General features: G+C 47.3%; 1 protein-coding gene across 1 annotated transcript; it reads left to right on the top strand.

The window, feature by feature from the left end:
- Window positions 1-554: 554 nt before the first annotated feature.
- On the top strand, window positions 555-12,324 carry PCYB_041760 (hypothetical protein; the record flags this gene model as incomplete). The annotated part of the gene is made up of 4 exons (XM_004225327.1): window positions 555-4,673; window positions 5,198-9,016; window positions 9,174-10,463; window positions 10,525-12,324. The coding sequence occupies 2 exons, from the start codon at window positions 555-557 to the stop codon at window positions 9,014-9,016; spliced, it is 7,938 nt and encodes a 2,645-aa protein (XP_004225375.1). The 3' UTR covers window positions 9,174-10,463; window positions 10,525-12,324.
- Window positions 12,325-12,619: the final 295 nt, after the last annotated feature.

Genomic DNA, 12,619 nt, shown 5'->3' with positions numbered 1-12,619 from the left:
AGTAAGGGAAAAGTAAAAAAAAAAAAAAAAAAAATTAAAAGCAACAAATGAATAATAAAGAATAAACAAGTGAAAGGAAGAGAAAAGAAAAAGGGGGGGCAACCACACTTTGCCAGGAAAGATCTCATAAATAGTCTCATTCAACGAGCGTACGCTTGGTACATGATTGTTTTTTACGTGTGTTTCCATCTGTGCATCGAGTTGGGTGCGCACGGAAAGGGGCCAGAGCAGAGGGGAGTCAGGCCTAACTGCCCGTCCCCAGTACGAGTAGCAAAAATAAAGTTGGCGAATCGTATTTTGTCACCCACTGTAATCGCTCAGCTTCGAACGCATGAGTACCCCCATCGTTGGAAATTAACCCAAAAGGGGGAGGGGGGCTTACCTCATACTCCCTGCGTGTCGTCACCAGTGTGAACACGCAACTCTGTGAATAGGCATCCCTATCACATGTAAAGGCACTACAGGAGTTTTCTCCTTTTTTTTTTTGTCAATCCATTTTTGCCGCTTCGCCTTGTATCTTTCCAACCCCCTCTCCACCTTCTCTTTGACTAAAGATGTTCAGAACGAACACAACGTCGAAGGGGGACAGAGGGAGCGACTCGGAAAACACAGACAGTAATAGATCGCCGGGGGACTCAAGGGACTACCCAATTTCGGGGGATGGAAATAATAGCAGTGATGATGGCAAGCGAGTGGGTGGGGATGATCCACCGCATAATAGCAGTGACAGTCAGAGGGAGAAGGAAAAGAAGGACAGCTCGGACGGCGTTTCGCGTAAAAGCGAAAAGAGAGAGGGAGAAAAAGAAGAACTCAAAATGGTGAGCGAAACGGAGGAAGAAAGCCGGAGGAGAAAATCCTCCAGAAGCGAAAAAAAAAAGGCATACAAAAAAAGTGAACACTATAAAAAATATTTCACCAAGAAGGACGACCAGGGAGATGCATCCAGCAGGAGGAAGGACGCTGGAGGTGATTCCGATGAGAATTTTTTTTCTGCAAAAAAAAAAATCGGGAAAAAAAATGACGACCAGTGTGCAAACAGAGGGGACCAAGTGGACGAAGAGAATGTCGACATGTCAATTTTTAACGATGAGAATGGGGCGTGCTCCATTTTTTCGAGGTCTCCGGATGGACGAGGCGAGGGGGGGGGACGCAGTCGAAGGATCGGCGCGTCGTCGTCGCGGATGTCATCTAGGTCGTCATCAAAGTCGTCACCCAAGTCGTCACCCAAGTCGTCACCCAAGTCGTCATCCAAGTCGTCATCCAAGTCGTCATCCAAGTCCTCATCGCGGAGGTCTTCCTCTGCGTCTGCTTCCCCCGCTTCTGCCTCGCGCTCGAGGGGGCACCGGAAAGGCTCCAGTGGGAGCGGCCCGTCCGACCCGGAGAGCGCAGGGCGATATCGCGACGGGGAAAGCGAAAGCGAAAGCAGTGGAAGTGGAAGAAGTCGAAGAAGTAGGAGTGGAAGAAGTAGGAGGAGTGGAAGAAGCAGGAGGAGTGGAAGAAGCAGGAGGAGTGGAAGAAGCGGGAGAAGCGGGAGAAGCGGGAGAAGCGGGAGAAGCCGCACCCCCGAAGAAGCGCCCCGCCTAATTAACAACATCAAACAGTTCTGTAGCAGCATCATCACGAAGAGAAGGAACGAGTCCGAGGGACCCTCCCCGTCCAATGCTCTCAACAAAAAGAAGGAGTTCCTGCTGAACATTTTATCAAATTCGAACGAAATGAACATAAAGCTAAATGAGAGTAAAGAGAAGGTACGAGATGTGAAGAAGGACAAGGATGACATGATGAAAAGCGAAAAAATTATGAAGAATATTTTGAACTTTGGAGAAAAAAACTACGCAGATGATTCGTATTATAGTAAGGCCAACCTTGTCACCTCGAAGAGTCCCAAAGGGGATAATCAAACGATGAGGACAGCTGGGGTAGTGAACGACATGGGAGGGTTGCACCCCCCAGGAGAGGTTCACACCGTTGGAGCGGGGATCACTGCAACGGGGACCACTGCAACGGGGACTACCGCAACCACCACGTACATACTACCAGGGAAAGAAGAAGAACTTAGGAGAGGGATGATGATGAGGAGGGGACACAAAGGGGAACTGCACCAAAAAGAAAAATGGGAAAGCAACAAAATGAGGAACATAAGCTCAGTTTACGATAAGTACAAAATATTGCTAACGGATATAAAGTCAGGAGAGTATCTGAATTCGATAGAATCCAAGTTGAGTGTGATCGAGAATTCTCTCCTGTGTATGTCGGATTTACAAGAAGGTGGAACAGATGATAGGATAGACGTAAAGAGGAAGCTAACTGAATTGTTCGACACGGCTGTTGATCGGCTGATGGAGAGTTATGAAGATGTGAAGAAGAAAAACGATGCACAAAAGATACACAAGGAGCAACTCAACCTGACATGCGATTTTAACCTGTTCCTTCGTCTCTGCAAAACGATGCTCAATGACCAACAGATGGTTTATAATTATAGCAAAAAGAGTATCATTTTTTACAACAACATTTGTAGGGTAAATTACGTGTTGGGGGTGAATAGGAACAGGGACATCCTCTTTAACTTGCACTGCAGGAGGGGGTACTTGGTCCTTTCGGAGCGTGCCGCGGAAGGGGAGAGCTCCACAGGGGAGAGCTCCAAAGGGGAGAGCTCCACCGGGGGGGCTGGTCGACGCAGGTATGGTGGGCCCTACCAAGGGGGGCTTCCTTCTGGAGGAGCCACCTTTCCCAGACGGAAGAACCATATGCGTTACGACAAAAAGGGGATCATAGAAAAATTAAGCATTCTGTGGTTTTATGAACAGAAAGGAGAGGCACACTATTTGCACCTATACAATTTGAATAACCTAAACAGCAAAGTGATGTCTGTACCTATCGACTCCTCTTTGGACTGTATCGACGTGGTCTTCCTAAATTCATTTATCCCCTTGGACTCCTTCTACAATTCGACGAAGAACTACTACCTAATGGTAGTAACCGAGTTATCTTTTTACATTTTTAACGTACATCTGTATTTTAATTGTGAGGAGGACTATAATGTGTCCATTAGTGAGCAGCTGATATATCAGAACATCTACCCATTTTACTTCAACATTTATTTATTTTTGCTTTTCAAGTTGGCAAAGGAAGACAAAAGAAGGCGTTTTTATTTTGTGAAATCTTTTGAGAAAAGTGAGAGGATTTTCCTAGGTGCAGATGATGGCAACGTGTATGAATTTATTTATGAGAGGGAACAGCTTTTTAAACCTCTGAGCATTTTTAAAAGAATTATTTTCACGACTCTGAGTGCGGTCGTGAATGGAGTCAATGAGGCGTTGTTTTCTCGCAACAGGTTGGATGACTACTCGCTGCGTGGCGATGACTCGTATTCGGACGAGCAGAATCGAAGCGCGAGTGGAAGCTACACCCGTAGTTACAGCGACAGCGGGTCCGCGATCAGCAGCTACAGTCGGAGCAGCCCTCGAAGCAGGAGCCCTCGAAGCAGGAGCCCTCGAAGCAGGAGCCAGCGAACGGGCAGAAGCACCTCGCGCAGGAGCACCTCGCACAGCCACACCTCGCGTAGCCGCACCTCGCGCAGTCGCACCTCGCGAAGCCGCAGCAGGAGGACCCGAAGGACGATTGGAAGTAGTCCTCACGGGAGTAGCCCCGACAGGAGTAGCCCTCACAGGAGTAGCCCGCACAGGAGTAGCCCGCACAGGAGTAGCCCTCACAGGAGCAGCCCTCACAGGAGCAGCCCTCACAGGAGTAGCCCTCACAGTAGGAGCCACAGCCCCTATGTGGCAGGCCCACCCCCCCCAACGGAGCACTCAGACGAGGAAGAAGACCCACTAAACGAGTACAACAAGAATATCTACTGTGACGACATTCAGCAAGTCCCAGTTAAGTACCATTTGAAGAAAATAATTAGCACATACTTTATAAAATATTTTGCCTTCTTTAAAAATAAAGTAAGGAAGATGTTGGTGGATAATGAGAGATCCATTCTGTATGTGCTTTATGAGAATAGCGATCTGTATGTTAAGCTGCTGAACAATATGGATGGGGGGAGCTCTAGGAATTACTTGTCCGAGACGATTACTTTTACCAAGAGTGACCTCGTGTCGGAAATGAGTAATATTTACTTTGTGGATGATAACTGCTTCGGGTATGGAGAGGGATTTGTTGGGGTCCCACCCGGCGAGGCGTTTTACGGCGGGATGCCGGGGCGAACCGTTGGCGGAAGCCACGTAGGAGGGGCCAACCTGGGGGGCGCTAACCCTGGGGGTGGTAACTTTGGAGGTGGTAACTTCGGAAGTACCAACTTTGGAAGTGCCAACTTTGGAAGTGCCAACTTCGGAAGCGGTCCTCCACAAGGGCAGCCCTCCGAAGCGAACCGCTTCTTCTACCCAACGAACCTAGAGCACAGCGTACTGAACAAGCTCAGCATCATCGACATGCACATAAATCACCTGCACGAGAGAAGCAACGTATGTCTCAAACTTGTTGACAATAATTGCAACATCTACTACCTCTCCCTCGTGAGGTCTCCCGAAACGAATTCCTACAAAATGGTGCTAAAGGATTTCCAAAATTTCCCCCACAAAAAAGGATTACAGATTAATGACAAGGAGAACGATATTTTGTTCACGTATCATTTGAAGAACTTATTCGTCGTTCTTAAGAAGAGGAAGGTTAAGTTGGGGGGTGCAGCAGGGGTAGGAGCAGGAGGAGCAGGAGCAGGAGCAGGAGGAGCAGGGGCAGCAGGAGGAGCAGGGGGGGGGTGTCCGACATGCCCCCCGGTGGGGAGAAGAACAGCAAAAGGAAGGACTCAGTAACGGATAGGCAGCAGGTAGAAGGGAGAAAAGGTGGAGATCCCTTTGCGCAGGCGCGTCAGATGGGGAGGTTCCCCGTGAGGGGAAGTGGCGCCATCAACGGAGTTAGGCGCGCTCCCAATTTGCACCAGTTTGCCGAGGGGGAGAGACGAAGGAGAGAGGGTCGCTGGGGGGGAGAGGATAACTGGGGGAGAGAGGATCGCTGGGGGGGAGACCACCGAGCAGGAGCAGGCCAAGAGCACTACACCGATGTGGGAAGCAGCAGCAGCGAATACGACAGTGGTGGCAAAGATGTCCGCCACGCTGAAAGAAGGGAAACCGGACAGAGGAAGCAGGATCCATCGTCTTCTTCAGCAACCCCCCACCCCTGTTACAAACTGAAGTTACTAACAACATGTGATGAAGGTAGCGACCCAAGCATAGGAAGCAATCCAACCCAATCGTCTACCTCCAAGAAAAATAAATTCCTTTTTAGGCAATCTAATGAGTACTACATAAACGAAGAGATTGTTGCCATTTTATATAAAAAACGTAACTCAAATTTTCATGGATTTTTTGAACAATCTCAGAAGAGCAATATTATTAAGGATTTCTACATGGACAGAATTAGACATGACAGCATCAATCGTTTGGGGTCTAAGAATGAGCAGAATGCGATGAGGATTGGTTATGGAGGCAACTTGGACCCCATGAGTGGGCCCTTGAGGGGAGACGATGGCGGGCAGGCGATGTACTTCGGGGGAGGCCCCGCAGCGGTCAGCACAGGCGCGGTTGGCAACCTTGGCGGCGTTGGTGCGGTTGGCAATCTCGGGGGAGTTGGCAGTCTCGGGGGAGTTGGCAATCTCGGGGGAGTTGGCAGTCTCGGGGGAGTTGGCAGTCTCGGGGGAGTTGGCGGCGTTGGCAACCTTGGCCACCTTGGCGGGGGCGCGCCCAACTACTACGACAGCGGCTTCATGCCGAACAGAAACAGTTTCTTCTTTAAGGACGACGGAGGAGACCACCCCCGAAGGAGGTCCATCATCCCCGAACAGGCACCCGGACGCCTGGAAAGCATACCCCCCTTCTTCCTAAACGAACACACCGTCAGTGAGTACCACGACTACTACGACCTTATCATAGTCACGAAGAAGCGAATCTACTACATTAGCCAAAATAGCCGCACCCAAATGATAGAAAAAATGGTGAATAATTTTATAACTTACAAAATGACATCTCAAAATAGGAACATCAGATGTGTGCTTCTGAATGAGATGCGAATCAGGGGGGTGTGCAGTGGGGACGTCCGAGGTGGGGACGCACGAGGTGGGGACGCACGAGGTGGGGACGCCCGAGGTGGGGCCAAATTGGATAATGACCCGTTTGCAGGGAGGTCTCCACCCTCGATTGGGGTAGCGGCTGGGGTAGCAGGCGGGGCAGAAGCCGGGGTAGCAGGCGGGGTAGCAGGCGGGGCAGCAACCGGGGTAGCAGGCGGGGTAGCAGCCGGGGTAGCAGGTACAACCGTGGGGACCCCCGGAGGCAGCCCCTCCGCTGGGCTGAATGACCCGAGTCATCACGAAATGGCCTACCACTACTACGTAAATCAGATCATTAAAATGGTTTCGAGGGATGAGTTTTTGTATGTCATATGGTCCATGTTGCTGAATCACGTATACAGACACGAAATCATGTGCTTTAATAACGTGAGTAGTAGTGGAGGTAGGAAAATGCTTCGAGGAAGGAGCCATGGGTATCACCATGACTATGGGGAGGGGAGTGGTCCACATGAGGAGGGGTGGTACTATCGCCATGGGGATGCTTCAATGCAGGGGATGCACAGGAAAGGTTACGAACAAATGAGCAGGAGAGGAGATTACTACGGACCTCCTCCTTCTTACCCAAACCAGAAGGGGAAGAAGAAGGGACAAAGAGCTGTGCACTTCGAAGGAGGGGTAAACGAAAACGTAAGAGCGGCATCTCCCTCTGCAGTAAATGCAAGGAGACGAAGAAGGAGACGTGGTCGAAGCAGAAGCAACAGTAGCACGAGCAGCACCATGGGGGGAAATGAATACGGAAGGATGAAACACACAGGACATAGAAAAACAGGAACGAATCAAATAGACTACGATATACTGAACAAAATTTACAGACCCACCCCCTTCAAGTTTGGCTTCTTGGATAACGATGCGGATTATATCATCAAGCAAGGGAAGCTTCAACGAGCCATGGAGCTAGAAATTAAGACGAGAAAAATTAAGGGTATAAATCACCTGTTTGACGATACTATGGACGGTTTAGAAGGGGAAGAAACAGAAGGAGAAGGAGAAGGGGAAGGGGAAAGAGGTGGTGATGGCCGGATGGGTGGAAGGTCGCTTCGCATGTTGAAGGGTGAACCTGTTGCGGACCCCTCCAATGAGAAAATGCTGCAAAATAATTCAGGCTACTACAACTTCTTCAACGTGTGCCAGAAGAGAGCCACGAAGGAGAAGCTGCTGGAGGCGGAGAGGAATCGAAGTGGAAATTTTGCCTTTGAATATCTAACGAACAAAAATTTCGACATTTTTTTTTTGAAAAGTGTGAACATGTACCACAACTCGCTGCATGTTCTGTCGAGGGGGCTGCTCCTGCTGCTCAGTCGTTTGCTCAAACCGGTCATGTTTATCCATTTGTTTTCCTACGAGAGGTACCGCGACACGCAGGTTTTCAGGTGCGCGGGGAGAGCGGCTAACGGGGGGGGAGCGGCCAACGGGGGAGCGGCCAACGGGGGAGCGGCTAACGGGGGAGCGGCTAACGGGAGGGCTGCTAACGGGAGAGCGGCTGACCGGAGAGCTGCTGACCGGAGAGCGGCTGACCTCCCTTGGAAGGCTAGGAAAGTGATGCGGACGGCGGAGGGGGCCAGGGTAGACGGAAATGTGGGCATTTCAGTCATTTCCAAGGAGAGAAGTGATGAAAACGAGGAGGCCTTCTACAACATGAAAGATTTCTGTATCGTCAGAATGAATGACGAAGAAATTTACGCGAAGAAGAAGCGGAAAAGAAGTTGGTACGAAGGAAACGACGCTGTGTATATACTGACGGGGAATGTCCCTCTAGACTGTTGCCTCAATTTGATAGAGAAGTTAAAGTGCTTAAACCTATGCGTTAGTATCATCCTTACCACTGTGTTGAAAAAAAAAAAAGACTTCTCAGAAAAAATTAAAGGAGTGACCGACCCATCTATTGCAAATATTTACTCAGATTACACAGTCTTAATGACGAACGAAGTAAATGAGTTCTACGCTATTTTGAATTTTATTAACTTCAGTATTGAGTATTTGCTTATCTATTCTATCCTCATATGCGATTATTACAAAAATAAGACAATAATGAGAAAAAAAAATATTGGGACGAACCAAAATTTTTTGTACCTACCGAGTACTCTCTTCGATCTACTCATTAAATGCAATTTTATGAAAACTTATTTGAGCAAAACGTATAGGGATATTCTGAAGCAGTTTAATATTATCAAATCAGGGAAATACATTCCTGTGGATTTTTTCCAAGGGTATATAATTCATAAGAATGAATTTTTGGCTCTCTTTTTGATTAAGAAAATTGAGGAGGAGGTTTACATGAAGAAGAAAATGAAGATAAAGAATGACTACGGGGTGTTTCGTAGTTCTGGAGGACCTGGTGAACGTGGCCTCGGTTCGGGACTCCCCAATGGAGACGCTCCCAATGGGGGAAGCTTTTTTGGCGGTGGGAACACTGTTGGGAGAGAGAGTTCCAATTTGGACAAATTCGATGACCTCCTCGCGTCGGAGAAACGGGCAGAACACTTCATACACGAAAATTTGAAAGACTCTCTCATCAGCATCAATATCTTCAAGCTGATTATCCTCCTGTACAAAGCGGACTACTACCGGTGCGCCAGCACACTCATCACTCTGTACATTAATGCGTATAATAGGAAACTGCTCATGGAGGGAGGGAAAAAAGGCAAGAGAGAAAAATTTATTGAAAAAAAAAGCACCTCCTGGTTAACTCAGGATATTTTGTTTTCTCACCCGAATGGGGATAGACCCACCAGAAAAAGAGTGTCCCTCCTGATGAATAACATGGATGTGGAATACACATATGACTACTTTGTTCTTTTCGAAAACTGTTTCCTCCCTATTGAGAAAATTGTTTACGTGAATTATACAAAATATTTACTCAAACATAATGAAAAAAAAAAAAAAAATTAAAACATTTTTGACAACCTTATTGGAATATTCAAGTGACATCAATTTGCATTTTTTTCTCTTTAACCTCATTTTGTACAAATGCTCGAATCAGTTTCCTTGTCCCATTTCGGAGCTCAGAATATCTCCGCACCTTTACTACTTCATCAAGCTGAACGATATGAATATCCCCGATGCTTATGTGTATTACTTTTCGGAGAGGAAATATCAGGACATGGTGATTTTTTACGCCAGACAAGGCTTCTGCGCGTGGGGAGAGCCTCACCTGGGGAAGCCCACCCTGAGGACTCTCTACCATAGCGAGGTGCAGTCAGGGGGGCAGTCAGCGGGGCAGTCAGCGGGGAACTCAGCGGAGCAGTCAGCGGGGCAGTCAGCGACGCATTCAGCGACGCATTCCGCGACGCAGAGAGAGGAAGGAAACGCCCCCAGGGGGAGCCACCCCTTGGGCAAGAAGGGGACCATTCTGGGCGACAAAGACCAGCGCGGGTCTGTCAAGAAGGACCCTCGCGCGGTGGCACCCGCCCCCCTGGGGAATAACCTCCACAGAGGGTCCCTCCCCCAGGGAGACGCCAACGGTGCGAATGAAGGAAGCGATAGATATGGCAAAATGGAATTCACCACAGACCAAGGTGATGGGATGGAACCCACAGTGGACCACGACCCTTACAGCAGTGAACTGTTGGCCGAACTGGCCCACAACAACTATATATATGAAAATAACTTTATCGGAAATAGCTACCTGATGTCGAACCCTATGTATACGCATGAGACGAAGGAAATTTTTAGTAGCATTTACAGATACCTCTACTCCATTTTATCCTACCCAAGTTTAAAAAAGAGGATCGAGTTTGTGGAGTGTTGCATGAGAGCGAAAATATTTATCATTCAATACAGTGCGAGGAGTTTGAAGGGAACAGGTTTGCACAAAAACACCTTCCTAAGTGAATACCTAGATGTGTATGCTCGTGGTGGAGGGTTATCCCAAGGAGGAAAGAACCAATCGAGTGGGGTTGACGACCGAGGGAATGAACGAGCAAAGAAGAAAAAGGCTTTGCATGAGTTACTAAACACGAGTGTGACTTTGAAGAAAGAGGTTATAAAAAACTATTACGCGATCGATAAGGGAATCACATACGACCCGACCTTCGCAAACTCACTGAAGGAATTGACCAGAAAAAACAACTGCTTTTTCAAACCGAAGGAAGACTATCTGCAGAAACAAAGCACATACTTTCTACACCTGAAGGAGATAAAAAAATGCAGAACGGCACTAAACTATCAAAGGTTGCTCTTTCACGAAATTGTTAATTTATTTGTCTTCTATGTATATAAATTCTGCAGTTGGGATGTGGTGAAAAATTATTTTCCCATTCTGATGACCGGCACGAGAGAAGATCTACTACAAGTACTCATACATTTAGAGAATATAAACAAAGAAGAAATCGATATTGTAAAAAAGTCCTTCTCCAACATGTATGAATATTTATCCAAAAGTAAATTTGAGCATATAGATGAATGTCATTACGGATTATAATTATAAAATTAGAAATCACCTGAACGGCAAGGTAAATTTGATACGAATTGTTGATATTATTGATACGTTTAAGGAATATCTTTTTACGATTCAGAAGAGTATTCATTCGAAAGAGGAACTGAAGGATAGGATATTTTTCAATAGTAAGTTCCTTTTTCAGAATTTTTTACCATCTTTTAATCTGTTGAAGTTAATAATTTTGTGCGATAAGAAGAAGGAAAAAATAAAAAATATGAATACGAACTGTTTTTCAACAGTCAATCACATGATCAGGAATGACATATCAAAATGTAGTTCCCGTACCTTTGCCAAGTATTCTTTTTACTTCGAGAGGTTACTCGACTTTGCCTTTTCCCTATCCATCACTTTTGAAAATATTAACTTTGTCATTAATTACATTGGGGACGTGATTAAATTGAATGACCTGAAATTTAAAAATTGTCTCTATCTGCTCGTCACTGTGAAATTGCACAAATTTATGAATAATTTGTTTGAAATGCAAAAGGTTAGGAGTCTGATGAAGAACAAGGTGGAGTTGCTACGGAAGAGGCAACATAGTGGTGTGGGGGGACCTTTGCACTTGATTTATTTCCTCAGCTGTGTTCCTTTGATTTACTTGGACCCCCAGATGAACGTCATTTTGATTAATGAGTCGTATGAATATACCATGAACCAGGACAGAATTATTTTCTCCAAACTCTCTCCCTTTTCGCTCGTCTCCAAGGCTGTGAACCACAAACTCAGGAGCGTCTACTCGTACCACGACTACACGGATAACTACAAGGGGGAGGAGCAATCTGGGGAGGAGCAAGCCGGGGAGGGGCAAGCGGGGGAGAGGCAAGCCGGGGAGGGGCAAATCGGCGTGGGGAAACGCGGCGAGGAGTGCGCAGGGCTGGACGGAGCCAACAGCGGGACCCCCGCGGAGGACTTCCTCGCCAAGCAGATCCAGCGGAACAGCGCAGCCATCGACCACAACGACCGGAAGGCCCTCTACCACCTGTACAATGTGAACTACTGCTTTAGCGAAAATGACCACGGCCACACCGCGCGGGGAGGCCACACCGCGCGAGGAGGCCACACCGGTGGAAAGAAGGGTGTCCCGAACTCTGCTCCCCCGGCCCCGGAGTTGATCGTCTTGACGTACAAAAACTACTGCTCGTACATTGTATGGATTGCTAACCTTCTCCTTAATCACAAAATTGAATACAAGGCGTTGATCAATGTGTATGTTAATATCCAAAGCAACATTAAACACCAGAAAGCATCTCAAATGGAAGAACACGAAATTGCTGTCATCCTTTACTACCTCTTTACCATGTGGATCAACGGAGACAAGAATAACTGCTCCTTTTTTTTTTACAATGAGGAAAAGAGTTTTAACGAGCAGAACAGTCTTGGCTGTTTTTTGAAGGACAAAAATGGCCACGTCGAATACATAAATAATTGCTCTCTGATCACCTTGTTGAAAGAACTGCTGTCCAGGGCGGAGTTTTACTTCGAATACACATCCGATGCAGCTTCTCGGAATTACGACATCAGCTGTGTCATTTTGGACCCCTCCATATATGACAATGAAAAGGTGAGCAAATCGTCTGTGGATATTTTGAAGAAATTTTTCGACAGCATTTACGTCACCTTTAACGAGGTCATGGCGAAGATGCCCGTGCTCAACCACATCGTCGAGTTCCAGGCCATCCAGGCCTTCCTCAAGCGATTCAAGGTTTACTTGGAGGAAATCGCCTGCAGGATCACGCTCAGCGAGGGACCCTTCCTCTGAGGGGTGGAGCGGTGGAGCGGTGGAGCGGCGAGGCGGCCACGTGGTGAAGTGGTGGCGTGGCGACGTGGCGACGTGGCGAACGCGCGAGCATATCCTCTACATTTGCCACGCACGTGTTCATTTTTAACACAACAATTTTTTTTATGACTGGAAAAACTTTTGGGGGCCTCGCGCTCCAGGTTACAAATTTGTTTTCCCAAAAGGGGAAAAAAAAAAAACACCTCGTTGTGTTTGCCCCTTCGCGGGAAGTGTTCCACAGCGCAGCAGTAGGATTAGGAGTAAAATAGAGGAATTT

Source organism: Plasmodium cynomolgi, chromosome 4, assembly GCF_000321355.1.
Source record: "Plasmodium cynomolgi strain B DNA, chromosome 4, whole genome shotgun sequence".
NCBI classification, from domain to species: domain Eukaryota; phylum Apicomplexa; class Aconoidasida; order Haemosporida; family Plasmodiidae; genus Plasmodium; species Plasmodium cynomolgi.
The sequence above is the reverse complement of the archived record's forward strand: the minus strand, read 5'-3'. Positions and strand labels throughout refer to the sequence as shown.